The sequence below is a fragment of the Camellia sinensis genome, chromosome 6, assembly GCF_055761805.1.
Source record: "Camellia sinensis isolate YWXY chromosome 6, ASM5576180v1, whole genome shotgun sequence".
NCBI lineage: Eukaryota > Viridiplantae > Streptophyta > Magnoliopsida > Ericales > Theaceae > Camellia > Camellia sinensis.
Genome location: NC_138966.1, coordinates 109590866 through 109614502, shown reverse-complemented (window position 1 = coordinate 109614502; position 23637 = coordinate 109590866). Strand labels below are relative to the sequence as shown.

General features: G+C 36.8%; 3 protein-coding genes and 1 long non-coding RNA gene across 8 annotated transcripts in view; 3 read left to right on the top strand and 1 right to left on the bottom strand.

Annotated features, from left to right (window-relative positions):
* Nucleotides 1-12609, top strand: part of LOC114273333 (vacuolar sorting protein 18-like) — a 38879-nt gene extending 26270 nt beyond the window's left edge. For all 5 annotated transcript variants that reach the window (XM_082874474.1, XM_082874473.1, XM_082874475.1 and 2 more), the window contains 4 exons: nt 1032-1187; nt 1651-1812; nt 11081-11197; nt 12045-12609. In XM_082874474.1, coding sequence (XP_082730600.1) covers nt 1032-1187; nt 1651-1812; nt 11081-11197; nt 12045-12218 — 609 coding nt within the window. In that variant the 3' untranslated portion in view covers nt 12219-12609. The remainder of the gene's footprint in view (nt 1-1031; nt 1188-1650; nt 1813-11080; nt 11198-12044) is intronic.
* The window catches only part of LOC145789102 (uncharacterized), a 249534-nt gene that overhangs the window by 203225 nt on the left and 22672 nt on the right, over nt 1-23637 (bottom strand). The gene's annotated exons all lie outside the window — the stretch shown is intronic.
* LOC145792823 (uncharacterized) lies at nt 5816-7170 on the top strand. The gene is made up of 2 exons (XR_014332755.1): nt 5816-6715; nt 6753-7170. It is a non-coding gene; the product is annotated as an uncharacterized LOC145792823 (long non-coding RNA).
* Nucleotides 9145-10298, top strand: LOC145792821 (uncharacterized). The gene is made up of 2 exons (XM_082874477.1): nt 9145-9388; nt 9480-10298. The coding sequence occupies exons 1-2, from the start codon at nt 9171-9173 to the stop codon at nt 10117-10119; spliced, it is 858 nt and encodes a 285-aa protein (XP_082730603.1). The 5' UTR covers nt 9145-9170; the 3' UTR covers nt 10120-10298.

Sequence of the window (23637 nt, the reverse complement as noted above, 5' to 3'; positions counted from 1 at the left end):
TATTCTTATTTATTTATTTGTTGCTATCACATTATCAAATTGTTGTGCTGCAATCAATGTAACACTAGATGTTCTAGTCATTCCATAGGCTTCCTTTCTTTATAATAGTGCCAAGTGCTCGTTTCTCATATAAACTTCAGAGGTTGCAATGTCTAAAAACAGCTGTATAACTGTATATTTTTTGAAATACATTATATGAAAAAATATCAATTTCGTAACTGTATCAATAGTTGCTTTCATATTCCCTTTATGTATTCAATAAATTAAAAAGGCAAGTTTGTCAATATTAGGCTACCATTTTCTCTAGGTCACTTGTGGGGGACTGCAATTGGAATCATCATGAGAGAACGTAGGAATAATTTGTGAAAAGAACAATCACAAATATTTCTGTTCTGATTTGTATAGCATATAGTGGTGGCGACTGGGGGTCGCGGGGAGGCACTAGTGGTGGCAATTGCATGAAGGGTAGGGAGGGGCTGGGGTTGGCGGGAGGGCTTGGGGGTGGTACGGCAGAGTCGCGGAGTGGTGGCCAGGCCAGCAAGGGATGGTCAGTGTTAATTGTTGGAGAGGGAAGAGCAGGAGAGAAGAGGAAGAAGGAAGATGAGAGTAGCTTGGTTAATTCAAGGAGTAGTTTCCACCCCTTGTTAATTATTTTTCTTTCTTCACACCAGTATTACAATTTAAAAATTCTTCACTGATTTGAGATTATATTTCCTAATTCCAACTTATTTGTAATTTTCCATTCTCTCTCTCTCTTTTTTTTTAATAGATTACCCTTGGGTAAGGGTCAACTCTAGGTTGCCCATGGGAACTGAAGGGTCAACTCTAGATTCCCTGGTTTTTCCCACTTGGCATTTCTTGACACGCTATGATGTATGTGCATTGTGAAAAAAATCTCTCTTTTTATTTGAATGGCTATGTGCCAAACCACATGCATATGCTGCAAACTGTTTTTCCAATGCTTCCTGTGGGCATATGCTAAACTGTCTTCATCATTTGTCATTCAATTAAATTCTTTGATATGTTTGTAGGAGGTAATTTGCTCATCATTAGAGGATTACAAGAAGCAAATTGAACAACTGAAACAGGAGATGAACGATTCAACATACGGTGCTCATAACATTAGAAATGATATCAGTGCACTTGCTCAACGATATGCTGTCATTGATTGTGACGAGGAATGTGGGGTAACGATATTCCTGATGTTATTTGCTATAGATCTTGCTTTGTTTTTTATTTTCTTCTGATAAACTATTATTTGCAAGAGATTGGAAATGTAATCTTTTACTTTAATTTGGCTAGCCTTTGAAATGCTCCAAGTAGTTCCTCGGGATTTTTTATTTTTTATTTCATTAAGTACCAGTTTGTTAGGAATCTCCCAGTAAAAAAACTTGTCTATTTTATTTGTGTTCATTTTAGACATATTTTTTCTTTTCTATTTTCTCTTTCAAGTAGGTTGATTTTTGGCTTGAGTAATTTTATAGTACTATACTGAGCAACAGGAACTTCTACCGCACAATTGGTAATTTTAGGAACAACCCCCCCGCCCCCGCTGCACCTGATTATTGTTTCAATTCCTTTGTCATCATATCTAGTTGACTTTCATCATTAGCTGACTTGTTGCATCTGTTTATCACTTGCGAATTTCAGGTTTGTCAGAGGAAGATTCTAACTGCAGGTTGGGACCATCGGATGGCTAGGGGTTATACATCAGTAGGTGCAATGGCCCCTTTCTATGTCTTTCCATGTGGACATGCCTTCCATGCTCAATGCCTGATTGCCCATGTCACAAGGTGTACCAACCGAGATCAAGTAAGTTCTAGAATGATTTCATATACATTTATGTATATTTGTAAAGCTGATTGGGTGTTGATCCTTATATCGTTGCTTTAAGTAATTTCACGTTTAAAGTGGCAATGCATGACAGTAGGAGGTATCAAGATCCTTTAAATCTTATGCTTAACTATACTTGGTACTTGCTCTTGCTGTTGCCAGCATGGATGTACCACTTAGAACTTAGTTAATATCCTCAAAGATGGGGTATACTAAAGCAACATTGGTGGCCGACAACAAATTTGGTTTGCAGTGGTTGTTAAAAATAAAATTAGAAAGTTTGACAACAAATAGTTTTATTAAAATTGATTAAAAAAAATGTGACTAATTTAACACTTTGTCATCAGATGGGAAATAGAATTGCATATGATAACCCATTGTTCAACCCTTGCTCCCCCGGGGGGAGGGTGGCTCTTTGCTAGTGGCCTCCTTGCCTTGGGTGTAGGCGAATCCTTGAACAAAAAGTCTGAAATGCATTCTACCTTTTAAAATAATGACAATAAATTCGTATTGCATCCGTAAATCTTGCATTTTGTATCACTAATACTCATTATACCAGTGCAAAGGTCATGTATCCATTGAGGTGAGCCCGATTTAGTCATCATATGGCCTATAAGCTAGTTTTGGTTGTCTTACAAATGCCAAACAGAAGCTTATCCAGTAGGGCTCATAGCATCCCTCTTACAGCCCAGAACATAAGTATGAAATTGGCACCGGTGATACAATTTTAAATCTTAGTTCTGCATATGCCGATTAAGCTGATATGACTATGTCCTTAACTAGATCAAAAGAAAAATGTGGTTATATTAGGGGTGTGCACGGGTTGGGTTGGGTGGGGTTCACCCTAAACCCATCAACCAAACCGAACGTATCAGGTTCATGTTTATCTCAACCGATTTCGACCTATTCTGAGTCAAAACCGCATCTTTCCTCAACCGAAATCAGCGGTCGGTTAAGGTCGGTTTCAACAACATATGCATACAACACAAAAAATAGAGTTAAGATGTAGACAAAGATTCCAACAACGGCAGTGGTTTGAGGGGAGATTTGTGATGGGGTTTCGAGGGAGAAGATCGTAGGGTAGCGAGATTTGAGACCAAAGAAAGATAAATGGTATGAGGGAGATCAGAATTGATAACATGATTCATCACCACCACCAGTTGACCACTATGATTCATCATCATCGTCGGTCAACCAACACGATTCCTCACCACCGTCAGTTCAACAATATGCTATGCGAACCATTGCTTATAGAATTGAAAGAGATCCAAGTGAGAGAGATCTCTGATGGGGGTGAGAAAGAACAGGTTTAGAGAGTGAAGAACATTAGGGATGAGGGAGAGAGTTATGCAAATTGATGAGGGTTGGTGAGTATTAATTTGTGAGGTGACTTGAAGAGAGAGAAATGAGGGGTTAGGGTAGGTGATGAGACGTTTGGCAGATCTGTGAGACAGAGAATGAAAGAAATAATAAAAGTGATAAAAGTTATTTTGTGAATAGCTAACCTATGAAGCATGGACACTCCAAAATTGATGCCGTAGCAGTGTCCGACACGCGGACACGCCGGGGACACGGGGACACGCCGTGGACACGTACGGGACACGCCAGATGGCGTGTCCCTTTAATTTAATGATTTTTTTGGAAGGGGACACGGCAGGGACACGGAGGGGACACGCGTGTCCATTTCTGGACACGCCATGGGACACGACGGGGCTCCTTTTTGAATTTTTTATATTTATTTGGGGTCAAAGTATAATATTTATAAAGTAAAAAAAAAAAAAAAAAAAAAAAGAAGCCCTAATCGACACTGAGTAAAAAGAGAAAAATCAAACCTGCCTTCTCTCTCTCAGTCGAAGCCCCCTCTCTCTGTCGAAGCCCTCTGAAGTTGATCGAAGCTGTCTCTCAGTCGCAGACCTCCGACGTCGATCGCAGCTCTCTGACGTCGATCGAAGCCCTCCGACGTCGATCGAAGCCTCTGACGTCGATCGCAGCCCTCAGTCTCTCCATCAGTCGATCCAGTCGTCTTCGAGGTGAGCCCCTCTCTCTGCGTCTCTCGCTCTCTCTCTTTCGCCTCCTCCTTCTCTTTCGCTCTCTCCCTCTCTCTCTCTCTCAGCTTTCGACTCTCAGCTTTCGACTGATGAGTTGAGTTGAGTTTAGTTTTATTTATTTATTTATTTTTTTTTTACGTTTATGTTTTATTTTTATTTTTATTTTTTTTACGTTTATATATTATATGTAACATACTGTTTTTTTGTTTATATATTATATGTAACATACTGTTTTTTTTATTTATTTTTTATTTTGATATATATTAATAAGCCTCTTTTTTTTATTATATTTTTTTATTTTGATATATATTATATATAAGACTCTTTTTTATTTTTATTTTTATTTGTTTACATGTTTATATATATATATGTAAAAACTTTTTTTTTTAATTATATGTCTATATATATGTATATATATAAAACTGTATTTAAATTCTGTTTTTTTTTATTTAAACTCTTTATTTAGATGAGACTGTTTTTTTTAATTATATGTTTAAATTCTGTTTTATTTAAATTCTATTTAAGCTCTTTTTTTTTGTTTTTTTTTTATTTTTTTATTTATCCTTCTAATGTTAATGTTAATTTATAGGAAAAATGTCTAGTTCAAATTCTGCCAATAACACACCATCTGCCTTTGATGCTGAAGATGATAAGCCACTGTGGAAATATGTGACTAGATTAGAAAAATCTGGTGCAAAGGGGGGGAATTATACTTTTCAATGTAACTTTTGTCGGGTTACACGTAAAGGTTCATACACTAGGGTAAAAGCCCATTTGATGCAAATTAAAAATCAGGGGATAGAAGTGTGTCCAAAAGTAACAAGTAAGGATAAAGCAGATTTTGAGAGGGCAATTGCAGAAGCAGAGTTGAAATTGAAAAACTCTAGGTTGAAGAAAGTCCCATTGCCTCCTCCTAGTTCAAGTGCATCATTAGGTTTATGTTTTAATGAACCAGAGGAGATATATGGATCAAAAAGGAAGAGGTCAACTGCTTTAGGGAGTGGAAGTAGTAGTAACCCTGTTATGAAAGCATTTAACATTGGTGCTCGAGAACGACTAAATAGTGAGATAGCTAGAATGTTTTATTCAGCAGGCTTGCCATTTCATTTGGCAAGAAATCCTTACTATGTTAGTGCATTTACTTTTGCTGCAAATAACAACATACAAGGATATGTACCACCTGGGTATAACATGTTGAGAACTACATTGCTTCAAAAAGAAAGGACAAACATTGATAGGTTGTTAGATCCTATTCGAGGCTCATGGAGAGAGAAGGGGGTGAGTATAGTCAGTGATGGATGGAGTGATTCCCAACGAAGACCATTAATAAATTTTATGGCTGTTACCGGAGGTGGGCCTATGTTTCTTAAAGCGGTTGATTGTTCAGGGGAAACAAAGGACAAATATTTTATTTCCAACTTGATGAAGGAAGTAATTATGGAGGTTGGGCCTAAAAATGTGGTTCAAGTCATTACAGATAATGCTGCAAATTGCAAGGCAGCCGGGCACCTAATTGAAGCACAATTTCCTCACATCTTTTGGACTCCTTGTGTTGTGCACACCCTCAATCTTGCCTTGAAGAATATTTGTGCTGCCAAGAATGTGGAAAATAATTCAGTTGCATTTGAAGAGTGTAATTGGATTAGTGAGATTGTGGGTGATGTGATGATGATCAAGAATTTTATTTGTAATCATTCCATGAGGTTGGCAATGTACAATGAGTTTGTGAGTTTGAAACTTCTTTCAGTTGCCGAGACACGCTTTGCTTCTTCTATTGTCATGCTTAAGAGGGTCAAGTTGATAAAGCAAGGTCTCCAAACAATGGTAATCAGTGACAAATGGAGTTGTTATAGGGATGATGATATTGGCAAGGCCAAGTTTGTGAAGGATAAGTTATTGGATGATTTTTGGTGGGATCAAGTTGACTACATACTGTTAAAACCTATCACCTACTTCACCCACTTAAACCTACTCCACTAAACCTAACCCACTACACCACTACCACCTCACCTACTCCACTAAACCTAACCCACTACACCACTATCACCTACTTCACCCACTTAAACCTACTCCACTAAACCTAACCCACTACACCACTACCACCTCACCTACTCCACTAAACCTAACCCACTACACCACTACCACCTCCACTTCACCTACTCCTTACCTACTACACACTCACCCTCTTCTATATATAGGAATCATGAATCATTGTAATATATCAATATATCAATCAATAATAATACATACAATTTATTCTCTCTCTTTCTCTATACATTATTTCTTACATGGTATCAGAGCTGGTTTAAAACCTAGTATTTTCGCTTCCCCGGCGGGCGGCAACCTCACCTTAGCCGCCCGCCGGACCTCAACCTATTCCGCTGATAAAATCAACAAAGATTTGTGCAACTGTAGTCATGTGTGAGGCTGATGGAGAAGAATTCTTCACCTCATATGACGAGACAGTCTGGAACTGGAATTCTGCAGCAGCTAGATTATAGCTTGGTTGAGTGCCAAGCTTTGGTTCTTCCACCCACTCTTGAACTTGCCCAGCAAAGTGTGAAGGTTCATGCTTGTGTTGGAGGGACTAGTGTGCGCGAAGATCAGCGCATTCTCTCCAGTGGGGTTCATGTTGTTGTTGGTACTCCTGGTCGTGTGTTTGACATGTTGCGGAGACAATCACTTCGCCCTGTTTACATCAAAATGTTTGTCTTGGATGAAGCTGATGAAATGCTGTCACGAGGTTTTTAAAAATCAGATCTATGATATTTTCCAGTTGCTGCCACCCAAAATCCAGGTTGGGGTGTTCTCAGTTGCTGCCACCCAAAATCCAGGTTGGGGTGTTCTCAGTTGCTGCCACCCAAAATCCAGGTTGGGGTGTTCTCTGCCACAATGCCACCAGAGGCTCTTGAAATCACCAGGAAATTCATGAATAAGCCTGGAAAGAGAAAAAGCTCATGCTAGGATTTGCGAAGTGATTCACTGCAGGAATTTTGGCTTTGGATGAAACCCTTACCATACTCCACTCATTCTCTCCTCCATTTGATTTCAAAAATCACTTATTTTTATTTATTTTTTCCAAGTCACTTTTCCTCTTTTTTAAATACCCCACTTTATTTTGAAACAATCGCACTGATGTTTTTCATATAATCCATCTATAAATATTTTTTATCTATTTTCTTTTTCCCTTGTTTTCTTTCATTTTATTTTTATTTTTTCAACAAAACACTCCCAAAAAAAAAAAAAAAAAAAAAAAAAAAAAAAAAAAAAAAAAAAAAAACAACAACAACATTTTACAAACTTGTCATTTCTTCATGCCGGGGATCAACCCCGATCAGCATTTTACACCATAAAAAAAAAAATAAAAAAATAAAAAAAATAAAAATAAAAAAACACAAAACAAAACAAAACACAACCAACACAAATCGGAACAGTGGGATTTTTCTTCTCGCCTATTCTGCCGGTCTTTTCTTCTTGCCACCATCTTGGGCGGCCCTTGCCGGTGTTGCCTCCGTGTTTCCCACTCCACTGGGCATGATCACTAATCCCTGCTCCTCCACTGCAGCATATGGCGGCCCTCCAAATCGGAACATAAAACTGGCCTTCCGCTTCAGCTCCTTGTTTTCCGCCTTTAGCACACTTATCTCTGCTCGCGCATCCTTATACATGCGTTGGAGCAGAGCCAGTTGGGCGTTTAACTGCTGCACCTCATTTGTCCTACTCTGCAGCCTGTTCGACAAATTTGTAACCGCAGTCATGGTTTCCACACATGACTTCAAGGTATACTGATTGGCCTCCACATCCGACTGCACTGCCATTCTTTGCTCCACAGACCGCATCGGAAAGTTCAACGGAGCAAAATCAGAGGTGTTTGGTTGAGGTTCACAGGCCACCGCACCAGTTATCTCTCTTGTTGACTCGTTGAGGTCGGGAAAGAGAGTGAGCAGACCACGGGAAGAAGAGGCTATGTTCTGGGTAGCTGAACGGGAAGAAGAAGCCATGTTTTTGGGTTGCTGAGTGTTTCAGAGAAGGGTTGGTTATAGAATGTTACAGAGAACGAAGAGGTTTCAACTGGTTTGTTATGCTTCCAAGCCTCAGACTTCGCTTTGGTTTATAAAGACAGAGACGACGAGGCCGACACGCGCTCTGTCAATCACGTGCATCGCCGCGTGTCAGGCGCCCCTTTTGATGGCTCGACGCTTTCTGTCGGGCACGTCTTTTGATGAAGTGGGCGCGCCTTTTGATGGCACGTCTTTTTATGGATTGGGCACGCCTTTTGATGGCACGCCTTTTGAAAGATTGGGCACACCTTTTGAGGGTGCGACTTTTTAGGGGTCCGACAAGACTCTGTAAACTGTCCCGACATTTGATTCCGGTTAGCTTTTCCAAGGGTCCGACAAGACTCTGTAAACTGTCCCGACATTGATTCCGGTTAGTTTCTACATGGGTCCGACAAGACTCTGTAAACTGTCCCGACATTGATTCCGGTTAGTTTCTACATGGGTCCGACAAGACTCTGTAAACTGTCCCGACATTGATTCCGGTTAGTTTCTACAAGGGTCCAGCAAGACTCCGTAAACTGTCACAACAACTGTCACCACATTGTCTGCTACAACGGTCCGACATGACCCCATAAACTGTCTTCTACATCGGTCTGACACCGCCATCCAATGTCCTCTACACCGTTATGACACCACCATACAGTGTCCTCTACATGGTTATGACACCCCCATACAGTGTCCTCTACAACGTTATGACACCACCATCCAGTGTCTTCACCAATGGTCTGACACGACCATACAGTGTCACCTATCCTCTTTTATTTTTATGTATTTTCTTATTTTGTAACTCTCTCCAAACTCAAGTTGGTTAGTTCCTATCCCCCTTGAGTTTGCGGGGGGCTGTTAAAACCTATCACCTACTTCACCCACTTAAACCTACTCCACTAAACCTAACCCACTACACCACTACCACCTCACCTACTCCACTAAACCTAACCCACTACACCACTATCACCTACTTCACCCACTTAAACCTACTCCACTAAACCTAACCCACTACACCACTACCACCTCACCTACTCCACTAAACCTAACCCACTACACCACTACCACCTCCACTTCACCTACTCCTTACCTACTACACACTCACCCTCTTCTATATATAGGAATCATGAATCATTGTAATATATCAATATATCAATCAATAATAATACATACAATTTATTCTCTCTCTTTCTCTATACATTATTTCTTACACATACTTTCCTTTACTGCTCCTATTTATGACATGATTAGAGTTTGTGACACCGATAGACCTTCTCTTCACTTAGTATATGACATGTGGGATACAATGATAGAAAAAGTGAAGATGGTGATATATAAGCATGAAGGAAAGCGACTAGAAGATGAGTCTACATTCTATAATGTAGTACATCAGATTCTTGTAGACCGGTGGAACAAGAGCAACACACCACTTCATTGCTTGGCACACTCATTGAATCCAAGGTGATTACAACACAATTTACTATTTTTATTAATTTAAGTTTAATATTATTCTTTCACATTTATAATGAGTAGTACTTTTTTTTCATTTTAGGTATTATAGTGATGTGTGGCTTCATGAGGATCCAAGCCGAGTTCCCCCACATAGGGATGAGGAGGTTTGTCTTGAGAGAAAAAAGTGCTTGAAAAGGTTCTTTGATGATCCAATGGAGCGCACTAAAGCAAATTTGGAGTATGCTAAGTTCTCAACAAAAGAGGGGCCATTTGCTGACATTGATTCCATTGGAGATAGATGTGATATGGATCCTCATAGTTGGTGGGTTGTTCATGGTGCATCTGCACCCACTCTTCAATCTTTGGCTTTAAGGCTACTTGTGCAACCTTCTTCTTCATCATGTGCTGAGAGGAATTGGAGTATATACTCTTTTATCCATTCAATGAGAAGAAACAAGATGACACCCCAACGTGCAGAGGACTTGGTTTTTGTTCATAGCAACCTCCGTCTTTTATCAAGGAGAACCCCACAATACCATGAAGGAGAGACCAAGTTATGGGATATTGCGGGCGACACATTTGATTCATTTGATGATGTTGGAATGCTTGAGGTTGCAAATCTGTCACTTGATGAACCTGAGATGGAGGTTGTGTTGTTTACAGATGATGGAGGTGCAAACGAAGAAAAAGGTGGTGATGCTAATGATGATGAAGACGTACAAGAAATTGGATCTACTTGAAGTTTTGAAAGGCCTACTTCTTTTTTTCTTTTTCTTTTTTTTCTTCTTCTTTGTCTCTTATTTAGTGTTTTTGTGAAGAATATTGTTGGATGTTTTCCCCTTATATTTATTGTTGGATGTTGAATCTTTTGCCTTTCTTATATTTATTGAATTAATGGTACTATATTAGTGTTTGTTAATTTTGATTTAGAATGAATGTAATACGAATCTACATAATAACACATAAAAATATATATATATATATAAAAAAAATAAAAAAAAAATCGCCGTGTCCCCTGCCGTGTCCGTGTCCCCATTTTTTGGAAATTGCCGTGTCCCGTGTCCGTATCCGTGTCCGTGTCCGTGTCCGTGTCAGTGTCCGTGCTTCATAGTAGCTAACACGTGTCTTAAAGACCAACAAATTTGATAAGGTGAAATCTTGTAAACCAAATATAGTTTGACACCTGTAAAATATATATTTAATATATAAGATATACGCTTGGTTTGGTTTTTACGAATTTTCTAATTTTCAATCCGTTGGGTGATCGCCAATTCGAAAAATACAAAGTTTACAACTCATAGCCGACCGTAGCAGCAGTCGAAATCATCCAATGTTCCATCGGTTCGTCGGTTTGAATGAGTTGATCGGTTGGTTTGGTTATTTGCACAGGCCTAGGTTACATATTCAGAAACCCGATGATACAACTCCCATATATGAACTTATTTAGAAGTTTTTAGTATATCATCATCCCAAAATCATTCTGCGTAGGCTTGTTTCCATTTCTGAGTTGAGCTGATCAAATTTTAACATTCTAACCATGTGTATGTCCTCCAATATATAATAGATTTTTACAGTGGCTTTTGATTAATTTTGTGTGAATCTATTTAGAGTTATGTTTTGTTAGAAGTGTAATTTCGTAAACAAAGTCCCTTTTGCGTAATTTTTGTTTTCTGTACTTTTTCCTTCAAATGAATGTTGCAGGCAGAATATATACTGGATCTTCAAAAGCAACTTACTTTATTGGGAGGTGAATCCAAGGAGTCTAATGGTACCTTAACCGAGGAGGAATCCATAACTAGCATGACCCCAACGGATAAGGTACTTATGATGTTTTTCATGTGTTTAAGCAACTCAAAATTGGTGTCGAATGCGTCTCTGCTGTCAAATCTTCTCATGTTCAACATGCATTATTCTACTCTATTTAGTTTTTCACTGCCTTTGAGATGAGTCAATTTAATTGTTGTGTAAAAAGTCTGGAACATTGCCATAAAGTCGTGTACTCATTTTTGTTGCTTCCTTCTCAAGCCCTTGGTTTTTCTCCTGTTGCTATTTTTTTCATTTTTAATTGTTGCTGTTTGTTGGCATTCAAAAACTTTGGAAGTAAAATAAAAGACTTTAGTTGTGGTACCCATGTGTTGATGGTTGTAGTTTAAGAAGCACGGACACAGACACGTGACATGACACAGACACACGAATTTTCATAAAACATAGGAGACGACGCATTGACGACACATGCAAACCATGTAATTTATATATTTGTTATATGTCATATTTTTTAATATTATATATTTATTCTGTATCAAATATTTATTCTCATCAAATTTATCAACCTTGAGTATGCTATTTCAGTTGAAAAAAAGGGGTTAAAAATAGAGAATGCCCCTAGTGTGTTCTTGGCCAACATGTGTCGTTTACTGGTATGTGACCTCCGAAGAGGTGTCTCTGCTTCACAGGTTGCAGTTGGTGGTGAAGTAAATGATGATAATGGTGTTCTTGTTCTTATTTCAATAAAAATGATGGATTTTTGCTTCAAATGCTTTTGTAAATGAGATAGCATTATTTCATTTGATTTTCTTGTGCCAATTTACTCTAGAATAAATTTCATACCCTGCTGCTAAGTGATTCATAAATTGTAGCGTCTTACATAGTGAATTTGCTTGTACAGATACGCTCACAATTGGATGATGCCATAGCTTGTGAATGCCCATTTTGCGGTGACTTGATGATTCGAGAGATCTCTTTGCCTTTTATCCTCCCTGGAGAAGCATACGAGGCCGCTTTTTGGGAAATAAGGCCGCATAACATTGGAGCCCAAAAGAGCCTTTCTTTGGCTATATGATTGAATGCCATAATGGATTTGCAGTACAGGTTATCATTGATCCATGTGCATGGCTGTGTTGAGGGGGTCTTTTAATTTGTGTTTTGCTTTATCATCTTTATTCTTGGTGGTATATGGTTTCAACAAGTTATGATTTGTGTTACCCATAACGCATTCTTTCTTCTGTTAATTGATTGTGTACATTTGAGAGGTTATATCTACTACTCTTTAGCTATCAGAGTGGTGTCCATTACATCTCAGGTGTACTCGAGTGTATGTTCCTAATAGTTTGTTGTAGGCTCATCTGCAGAATTTTGACAAGGATGCGTTGATGAACTGAATCACGAGAATTCACAATAGAAAACTTTTCTACGAACCCAGTGAATGTGATTTCCATTTGGAGTTCATCTGATTGTGATTTCCTTCTACAAAGCCTATATTGTATTGTATTGTCTTGTCGTGACTTGTGGTTTTTTTTTTTTTTGGATGTTCTTCCAAAATCAGTCTCATTTCTTCATTGTGTAGCACCTCTACATGTATTGTTGTGAATGGAGTCCCTTTTGAGCCTTTCCACGCCCATGTTGTTGTCTTGGTCAAGGAGACCTAAAGTTGTTCTTCCATATTTTTCATAAATGTTGTGTTCCTTTGATGTAGCCATTTTTTGTACTTATTCCAATATATTCTCAATCATTATGTGAAATAAAAAATAAAAAATTAATAAATTACATTTATTTTTCTTGCGATTAGTAAAAATTCAGTTTCATATTTTTGATATAATTTCACTAACCTTTTTTGATATTTTAATTCATATAAAATTTAATTTTTTTATTAATAATTTGTGAGTCGTATGATTGAGAAAAATAATATTATTGTGTATTTTTTATTAAATTGTATCTTTTATCTTTGCTTGTTTATATCTCTACTTGCCGTATAGATTTGATGGCTCAAATTTACTATACCATAAATTAGTATAATTATGTTAAGTTTATGAAGTTAATTGTACTTTTATTAAATTTCATGAGAAATGAGTATAATTTATCTAAATATAATTGAATAATGAGTAACATGATAATGATATATTTCTATAGTTAAGGCGATTAAAATGTATAAATTTATAAATAAAAAATTAAAGTAATATTTATTAATAATTAATGTTGGTTAATAATTGAGATAGAGATAGGAATGGTAATTGGGGGAACAAAAGAGGTGGCGTAAATAGAAAGGAGCGCTGACAGTCATGTAAATTGCGGAGCTCAGAGCAAGTGTTGCAGCAGAGGAACTTGACTCTCTCTCATCACACCACCCTCACTCTCCCAAAATCCTCATTTTCTCTCTCCACTCTCTTTATTCAACACACATTTGTCTATATATTTTATAACGATGATGTTATATGTATTAATTAGTGTATTAGTTTGTGTATCAACATTAGTTATAACATGATTATTGATCCTACTCGTTATACAAATTAAAAATATCAAAAATCTTTTAAATTATGTCACATCATCAATTGATACATTAATTAGTGCATATAACATTATTTATTTTATAATAATAAAATCAATCAACAATGTGTCATTGATTGTATTATTTAAACAATCTTGTATATTACATTTTATTTATTTTATAAAATATAATTGTATTAATTTAATGAATCTCACTATTCATATATATTATTAATATAATTATAACACATAAGACAATAAATAAAATATGAATATAATTATTTTTGTATTATTGTTATTAAAATTACTCTGATTTTATATAAGAAAAATTACAAGTAATTGACCAAAACTAATTGCAATGCATGGGAAGCAAGTCATTTTTATGTAGAAAAATACTCAAAATTATACACCACAAAGATTGTTACTTTTTTATGTAGTAAAATGCTTCACCTCTCAGTTATATTCTTTGTTCTTGAACTATCAATTGAATTTATTAAGTTTTGAAAATATTTAATTTAAATTTATTTAATTCCTAAAAAACTTTTACAAAAATATATAAATTTATAAACATTATAAATTAAAGTGCCGACACCCACCGCCTTATTTGCGGAGAAAATTCACCGTTCGCTCAGCTTTCTTTCAAACTTGCATGTGCTGATTTTTCTGACCAAATTGGGTCTCTCTTCAATACTCATTAGTTTTTCAAATGACTATAACTAAGGCCTCGTTTGGGAACAAGCTAATTTAGTAACTTTTTGGCTATTTGGCTAAAAAGGTAGGTAAAAAAAACTTGTATGTTTGGGATGACTTTTTGACTAATTACGAAAAGATGTGCAAAAAGTAGAGAGAAAAGAGAATCTTTGACTTTTTGGTATGGGTTGTTGGCTTTTTGGCTAATTTAGTAACTTTTTGGCTAATTGGCTAAAATAGCCTCTTGCCAAACGAGGCCTAAATCTAAATTCTCCCAAATAATAATTTAATTCCTATTTTTGTTTTATTTTCTATTTTTTTCCCAACTACTCATGTTTTGACTTCTTGAAATAATTCCATCATTAGAAAGTTCTTGATTAGTTTAATGGATATTGTCAATGGTTGTTTTTCAAAACACTATTTAATATGTTTAAAATGGTTATACATTTCACTATTAAAAAGGCATCCTATAAGTACATGTTATCTTATAGCTTATAATTGTATACTTAAGTTAATTTTTGACTTACAAATTAAACTTTTTCTTTTCTATTTAAAAAATAAGTTGATTTTTGACTTACAAAAAAATTATAAACTGTATTGTTAAGCTGAACCAAATATATCAAAATAATTTAAATTAAACTAAAAACTGAAATAAGTTAAAAATAAGCCCAACTAAACAAGATCAAATAGTAGATGGAGGCATTATGAAATGCAGCCAACCTAGTGCCTCTCTCCCATAAGTAGCCCGAAACTGTTGACTCTCTCTTCAACAACCCATTTCTAAGGGGCATTTCCCTAAATAAGACAAAATAGTAAGTCAATTTCCAAATTAAGTCTAGTTTGGAAAGAATTCTCAAAATAGGCTAAATCGCGGTTGTGAACTACGATTTCAACACATATACGCCTCTCTCGCGTGGAAGTTGGGAAATCTTAAAATCGTGGTTACAAAACGCGCTTTTGATTAAGAAATCGTGGTTACAAAACGCGATTTTAATTAATTTTGAACTCGCTGTTACAAACCACGATTTTAACCAAATTTTTTTTCTTCTAACTTCGCTGTTTCTAACCACGATTTTATCAAAAAACATTTTTCTTCTGAACTCGCTCTTCCTAACCACGATTTTATCAAAAAAACATTTTTCTTCTGAACTCGCTTTTCCTAACCATGATTTTATCAAAAAATATTTTTCTTCTGAACTCGCTCTTTCGAACCACGCTTTTTGGCCAAAATTTTTTTCTTCTGAAATCGTGATTATGAACCACGCTTTTAGCGTAATTTTTTTTTTTTTGGTTTTTTTTTTTGGTTTTGTTTCTGTTGTCATTGTTTTGGTGATAATGTATTTCAGAATAATTTTTTGGGTTACAATTGTTTTACTAAAACCGTTCTCATGTTAATTTTTTTTTCTTTTCTTTTGTCTTTATTTTGGGTTAGAATGTGTAATTCAGCATTTTTTTTTGGCTTGACTAAAGTAAATTTATTTTGTTTTTTCTTGTGTTTGTTTTGGGTTAGAAGGTAATAATGTAATTCATAAATTTTTTGAGCTTTAGTAAAGCCGTTTTGATGTAAATTTTTTTTTATTTTATTTTTTCTTTGTTTTGGGTTAGAAGGTGTTATTCAGTAATTTGTTTGGGCTTTAATAAAACCGTTTTCATTTAAATATATATATTTTTTCTTTTGTCTTTGTTTTGGGTTAGAAGGTGATAAGGTAATTCATAAATTTCTTTTCACTTTACTAAAGCCATTTTCATGTGAAGTTTTTTATTTTTTATTTTTTTCTCTTGTCTTTGTTTTGGGTTAGAATGTGTTATTCAGAAATTTGTTTTGGCTTTACTAAAGCCGTTTTCATGTAAATAATTTTTTTTTTCCTGTTGTCTTTGTTTTGGGTTAGAAGGTGATAATGTAATTCATAAATTTCTTTTCGCTTTACTAAAGCCGTTTTCATGTAAAGTTTTTTATTTTTTATTTTTTTCTCTTGTCTTTGTTTTGGGTTAGAATGTGTTATTCAGAAATTTGTTTTGGCTTTACTAAAGCCGTTTTCATTTAAATAATTTTTTTTTTCTGTTGTCTTTGTTTTGAGTTAGAAGGTGATAATGTAATTCCTAAAACCTTGAGGAAAAAACACATAAGTCTCCCACAAAAATACATATGTAGTACAGACATAAGTCTCGGACAACAATACATTGTGGACACCATGAACTAAACACACAATACATAGATAAACATATCAGTTAGACAGACAAATATTAGCCAGACAAGCTGACAAACTCATTACGGAAACACTTACTCTAACACAAACATTACATATTAATGCATGATCTAATATTGCCGAAGTGTAGACATTAACACCTAATTCGCGCTTAAATCGGTAGGTGGCTCAGAGTCTGAATAATCCGAAAGTTCAGGGTCAGAGACAAGCTCAGGATCCTCCATGATACCCTTGATAGCCGCATCCTTCTTAACTATGTATAGCTGCATATCGCGGGCTAACCTACGACGCATTTGAGAAATCTCACGTTGTAGTCTTTCACATAGTCGATCAACATTATCAGGATCTTCCTTTTGGGTCTCAACAGAACGTGCTTTTGGCACCTTCAGTCGATTTTCCTGACATAATCTTTCCATTTGCACTCGCTCTATAAATAGTGCGAGCCACTTCAGAAGTCTAGCATTTGCTAAACCATATCCTGTTTGATTATCTGATGGTTGCTCCACCAAACCAGATGGATCTCGATAGTACTTGGGCATAACAAAATGTCGCTTTCCAAACCTATCATGATAAGCACAAGAGGCATCTAACAAAGGAAATGGTGTTTCATCTTCAGCATCGCCACTTCGTCTTCCTCCTCCTCGTCGTGAACTGTCACCCCTTTGCAAGTTCCTACCACCTCTGTGATTCCCACTCCCTCCCATGAACCATGTAGCCATGCTAATTTTTTAAAACAAATGAATGATAATTTCGTAGGGCGAAATGAGTTGTAAGGTTGTGTCTTCACCTTTAGTTGTTTATATAGTTGGTTATGAACGGCTTTAGACAGATGCCTCTGCATGACAATCCCACATATACAAACAAGGTATGAGTTGTCACTAGAATGAAAAAACAGAGTAAAGCAAATACTGTGTACCAAGTCACGTGACTTGACAATCCATCTGCATATACCGACAAAGTAAGGGCATGCTCACTGTATGGTAAATTAGTGAATTCACTGTTGCCATGTGACTTTCTGAATTGAGAATCCCACATATATTAATAAGAGATGAGTTGTCACTGTAATAAAAAAATTGAGCAAAAAATTGAGAAAACCAAAGCCTGTGCACCAAGTCACATGACTTGACAATCCATCTGCATATACCGACAAAATAAGGGCATGCTCACTGTAAGGTAAATCAGTGAATTCAGTGTTGGCATGTGACTTTCTGAATTGAGAATTCCACATATATCAATAAGAGATGAGTTGTCACTGTAATAAAAAAATTGAGCAAAAAATTGAGAAAACCAAAGCCTGTGCACCAAGTCACATGACTTGACAATCCATCTGCATATACCAACAAAATAAGGGCATGCTCACTGTAAGGTAAATCAGTGAATTCAGTGTTGGCATGTGACTTTCTGAATTGAGAATCCCACATATATCAATAAGAGATGAGTTGTCACTGTAATAAAAAAATCGAGCAAAAAATTGAGAAAACCAAAGCATGTGCACCAAGTCACATGACTTGACAATCCATCTGCATATACGGACAAAATAAGGGCATGCTCACTGTAAGGTAAATCAGTGAATTCACTGTTGCCATGTGACTTTCTGCATTGAGAATCCCACATATATTAATTACAAATGAGTTGTCACTGTAATAAAAAAATCGAGCAAAAAATCGAGAAAACCAAAGCCTATGCACCAAGTCACATGACTTGACAATCCATCTGCATATACCGACAAAATAAGGGCATGCTCACTGTAAGGTAAATCAGTGAATTCACTGTTACCATGTGACTTTTTGAATTGAGAATCCCACATATATCAAATTGGTGTTGAGGTAAATCTGTTTGTGTATAATTAATTGTAAATAGTGATTTTGACAAGCAAATCGAGTAAAACCAATTGGGTTTTAAATTTAGTTCCCCAATTGGACCAACCACTTGGCTTTGAGATTGTTTGTCCAGCCCCCCAAGTTTAGTTATCTGTCAACCCCCCATTCCTTACCACAGTCATCATTTTGACTAGACTTTCAGGAATTGGAAGGCGACTCTTTCTTCTTTCCCGATGGAGATTGAAATTCTTTACGTACAGGATCCCTATTTCACGAGCCCCAGTTAACGGAAGCTTTTCACCAAGCTACCTGTTCTGTTTTATGTGTTGTTCAAGGCGGTAGTTCGTTTGTATGAACTTTATTTAGTTCCCCAACTGGACCAACCACTTGGCTTTGAGCTTGTTTGTCCAGCCCCCCAAGTTTAGTTATCTATCAACCCCCCATTCCTTACCACAGTCATCATTTTGACTGGACTTCCAAGAATTAGAAGGCGACTCTTTCTTTTTTCCCGATGGAGATTGAAATTCTTTATGCACAGAATCCCTATTTCACGAGCCCCAGTTAAGGGAAGCTTTTCACCGAGCTACCTGTTCTGTTTTATGTGTTGTTCAAGGCGGTAGTTCGTTTGTATGAACTTTATTTAGTTCCCCAACTGGACCAACCACTTGGCTTTGAGCTTGTTTGTCCAGTCCCCAAAGTTTAGTTATCTGTCAACCCCCCATTCCTTACCACAGTCATCATTTTGACTGGACTTCCAAGAATTGGAAGGCGACTCTTTCTTCTTTCCCGATGGAGATTGAAATTCTTTACGCACAGGATCCCTATTTCACGAGCCCCAGTTAAGGGAAGCTTTTCACCGAGCTACCTGTTCTGTTTTATGTGTTGTTCAAGGCGGTAGTTCGTTTGTATGAACTTTATTTAGTTCCCCAACTGGACCAACCACTTGGCTTTGAGCTTGTTTGTCCAGCCCCCCAAGTTTAGTTATCTGTCAACCCCCCATTCCTTACCACAGTCATCATTTTGACTGGACTTCCAGGAATTGGAAGGCGATTCTTTCTTTTTTCCCGATGGAGATTGAAATTGTTTACGTACAGGATTCCTATTTCACGAGCCCCAGTTAAGGGAAGCTTTTCATCGAGCTACCTGTTATGTTTTATGTGTTTTAAGTATTTACATCATTCAACATACATTAATCCATTCATTAATCCAGAACATTCATTAACTCATTGCAATTCAATAAAGAAAGTCATGAACTAATAAATGTGCAGTTATAAATGTAGTTATTTCATAAACTTCAGGTTCATAAAACAAATACTTGAAATACATCCGTACGTTAGATGAACAACAATATTGTCTTACACTCCAGTAACGAAGATATGAGACAACATACAAACATATATGAAAGATAAAGGTGTTTGATTTCTCATTCCTTATCTGACATGTAGTAGTCAGAGAGATATTTTTCATTGTTTAAGACATTATTTCGCTCAATCACTGTCAAATCTTTGTTGCTTGCTTCTGCCATTTCGGTGGCTAGTTGAAGCATGAAATGTCGACATCTCCGCATCAACATTCTATTGTTCTCCTTCTTAATTCTGCTAACTGTTTTTTCATAGTCACTCACATTTCGTCTAGCCATGGTCAATGAACGACGATGAGGTACCGGTGCCCCAAAGTTACGTAGATCATTAAACAATCCTTCTTGCTCCGTTACCCTGAACGCCCATTCTGCTCGGATACTAGCATAATAATCCTTCGGACTTGAGTACTTTTCACTCTTGTAGTCATAAGTAAATGGAGGTAGCAGCCACACTTTCGGATTTCTTTGCTGGCGCGAACTTCCTGTACCTCTTGAAGACATTGTTCATAAAATAAACAAACAAATAATAATAGTAATTGTAGATATATTACTATTGTTATGACTTGAACAAACATCATACTGGGGGTGTCGCTATTTATAGACATCATACTGAGGGTTAACTAGAGATGATCTAGTGACGATAATGCATGTTGGGGCACTATGGAATAAGTGATATCCGTGATATTATTTTTTAGCTTTTCATTTCATGCAATCTTGAGTACCGTGATTTTGTGTACCTGTGATGTAGTCACGGATGTGGTTGTCAAATAAAATCATAATTGTAGGCCAGAGGATGACAATGCAATCCCGTCATATTGGAGCAGTGAGTTGTCAAATAAAACAACATGCAGTGAGTTATCATATCGCCACATGAAACTATTTTTTCATGCTTACTTTTTTAATACATAAGTAGTCACTTGGAATTGACGATTTCAGTACAAATTGGTGTTTTCAACAAATTATAAATGAAATTAAATGCTTAAATTTTCTTTGTTTTAAAGTAATATTATTCATAAACAGCCTATATTTTATCTTATTTTCACTTAATGAACTTCACGGTCATCCCATTTTCTCATCTTTGCATTTTTTGCTTCTTTTTATATTCGGTAAATTACACTTTACTCCTTCAGTCCATCACGTAATTGTTTATCAACACTATTGCCACGTGGTCGTATTGATGTGCCATGTGGTCGCAAAGTCAGAAAGTCACATGCATTACTGCATCACTGCATCACTGCACAAAGTGACATGCATCACTGCATTACTGCACAAAGTCACATGTATCACTGCATCGTTGCACAAAGTCAGATGCATCACTGCATCGCTGCACAAAGTCACATAGCATCTGAGGAAAAAACAAAGCATCCAAATTATTATATCTATTCAAGTCATTGGCGAGCATCACTGACAAATGTTGGACGTATCACTGCGCCGAGCTACAATTTATTATCGTACCATACCTACTGTGCCGTTGTGAATTATGCAATCCATTAAAATTTTGAAGGGGTGTCATAACAAAATAACAATAAATTAATAAATATGTCAATACACCTAAAAAGTAAAACAAATTTGTGAATAAATATTTCCAAAAATTTAAAAATATTTTAAAGATTTTTAAATTGTGAGTTCACGTTTATTTTTAAAAAAAAATTTCAGGCAAAGAAATTTGACTAATTCAGACGTTTAGTCGGTTGATTAGCTTGGTTTTTATTTTATTATTATTTTTTTTATGTTTTTACTTTTTGTTTTGGAATAATAGTAAATTATGCAATTCATAAAAGTCGAAGTGACAACTCCTATCAAGTTGATGCATAGTTGTTCAGGTCATAAAAGTTGACGTGACAACTCTGATGCATAGTTGTTTACAATAATTTCATACATACAGGTACCATGTGTATATATGGTATAAATATCGCATCATACCACAACAAAAGTTTTACAGCTATTTCGAGCGATATCATCATGAGATATACGGCGGTTGATCTATATTCAGCAATGGGTCGGTATTGGGTTGCAGATGGAGATGAATTTGAATACCCAATAAATCCAAATTTGCATTACTCACGTGCCACCGTCAATACCATGAGAGCTGAGTGGGAATTTCGCAAAACTCGAGCAAATGTTCTCGTTGAGGTATGTCGTGAAGTTAATCTTAAATTTCCTCGCCGGTTAGCCATGCGTATGCCAACTGACACTCCACAGTTGTTGCAAAGGGCATTGCATCGTATCCGCGACGAGGTTAATCGCATGACCCAACGTTTGCAAAGGTCCGGACTACTGAAGACCGCAAATGAGCGTGCCGAAGATAGGTTAATGGATGATGCACACCAGTACTACGCCTGGAGCATGGATGTTATGTATGAATCTGATATTGAGATGTCAGATGATGATGATAATGAATGAAATTGTTTGGATGAACGCCCAAACCATTTCTGTAATGCATGCAATTTTTAATGCTTATCCACGACTTATCAATGAAGGGAGATATTTCAATTGCTTTCGAATAGTTCTTGTAATTCTACCTTTATTTTCTCTCCGTTATTGTTATTTTGAAGAACGCTACTTCAACTAAACTTTCATGATTTCATGCATTATTGATGTGGAATATAATAATGATACTTAATGAAGTACATGTTCATATAACAAATAGTTGAAATACACGTTTAAGCTATATGAACAACAAATATATATGCCTACATTTTGTTTGGTTATGATTGGTTTGTACATGAAAAGAAGACAGTGAATGCAATCATTCAGAAAAGTGAAAGAAAAGGGAAAACAAAATTATGTGTTTGTTTAGATATTTGTTTTGTTTCCTGTTTACTCATATTTTTCCCCACAACTATCCATTATGCAATGTTTACATTTTTTTCCCAGATTTTTTTTGTATAAAATTTTTACTAACCTGTAGCAACACAAGTGGTCCTCCAATCTCGCTCAATAATAAAATTCTATCAATTCTTATCTTTTTTTTCCTATTTTCCTTCTCATTTTTATGAAAATCATCAAAACAAGTAAGAATAAAAAATTGTAAAATTATATTTTTTGAATAAATAAGTATGACACATTTACATCATCTGTATAAGTTTGATTTACAAAAACTATAAATAAAATAAACTATACACTCCACATCACACCCGTTAATGCCCTAACCTGCCCCCAGTCCCACAATCCCGACCGTAGACCTCCCTCCTCGGTCTCCTGCGGTAGACTCTCTGAATATCTGGCTCCTCTAATCATAAATGCGTATCCTGTGGAGCCTGTGAGTGTGACCCCCCCTCTACTGCATGTGCTGCCCCTGATCCTGTCTGTGGCGGAAGATCGGATACTGCTGTGAGCTGTGAAACTCTATTATCTGGTGCAACTGTATCACGACCTGCAGCTGGAGCTCGACCTCTGCCTCTGCCCGCACCCCGACCTCGGCCGCGACGTCCGCCACGACCAAAACCTCGGCCTCTCCCGCGCGCTCTGGGTGGGGGCTCAATATGGGCCTCAGCGTCAACGTGGGAGATGTCAGTGAGAACTGCATCATGTGTACTCATGGTCGCGGTCGAACTGTCTGGTGGTGGTAACTGGGTGGGTGGGGTAACAACGTCATGCATGTATCGGGGCGGTGTCCAATCAGGGTCAGGCACATGAGGTATGCCAGTATGCTGCGTAGGAAGTACGTCGAGGGAATTTGCAGATATGTATAGGGTAGTATGTAGTGGGGTGACTGATGTCAAAGGAGCTGATGTGGCAGGCGCTGAAGTGGATGGCGCTGATGTGTTTGGAGCAGCTGCTGAAGTGTGTACACCGTAGTGGCCGTAATGCAAACGATCTCCCCGATGGGCAACCTGGAATGCCTGGTACAATAACTCCTGGATCTCTGCAATGGCCTGTAAGGCATGCTGTCCATCACGTCTCAAATGGGCGTCCTCA

What these genes read in the sequence shown, in the direction of transcription:
- LOC145792821 (XM_082874477.1), top strand. Translation starts at nt 9,171, where the DNA reads ATGATTAGAGTTTGTGACACCGATAGACCTTCTCTTCACTTAGTATAT. An exon ending in GCACACTCATTGAATCCAAG is followed by an intron (nt 9,389 to 9,479) that starts GTGATTACAACA and finishes TTTTCATTTTAG; the next exon opens with GTATTATAGTGATGTGTGGC.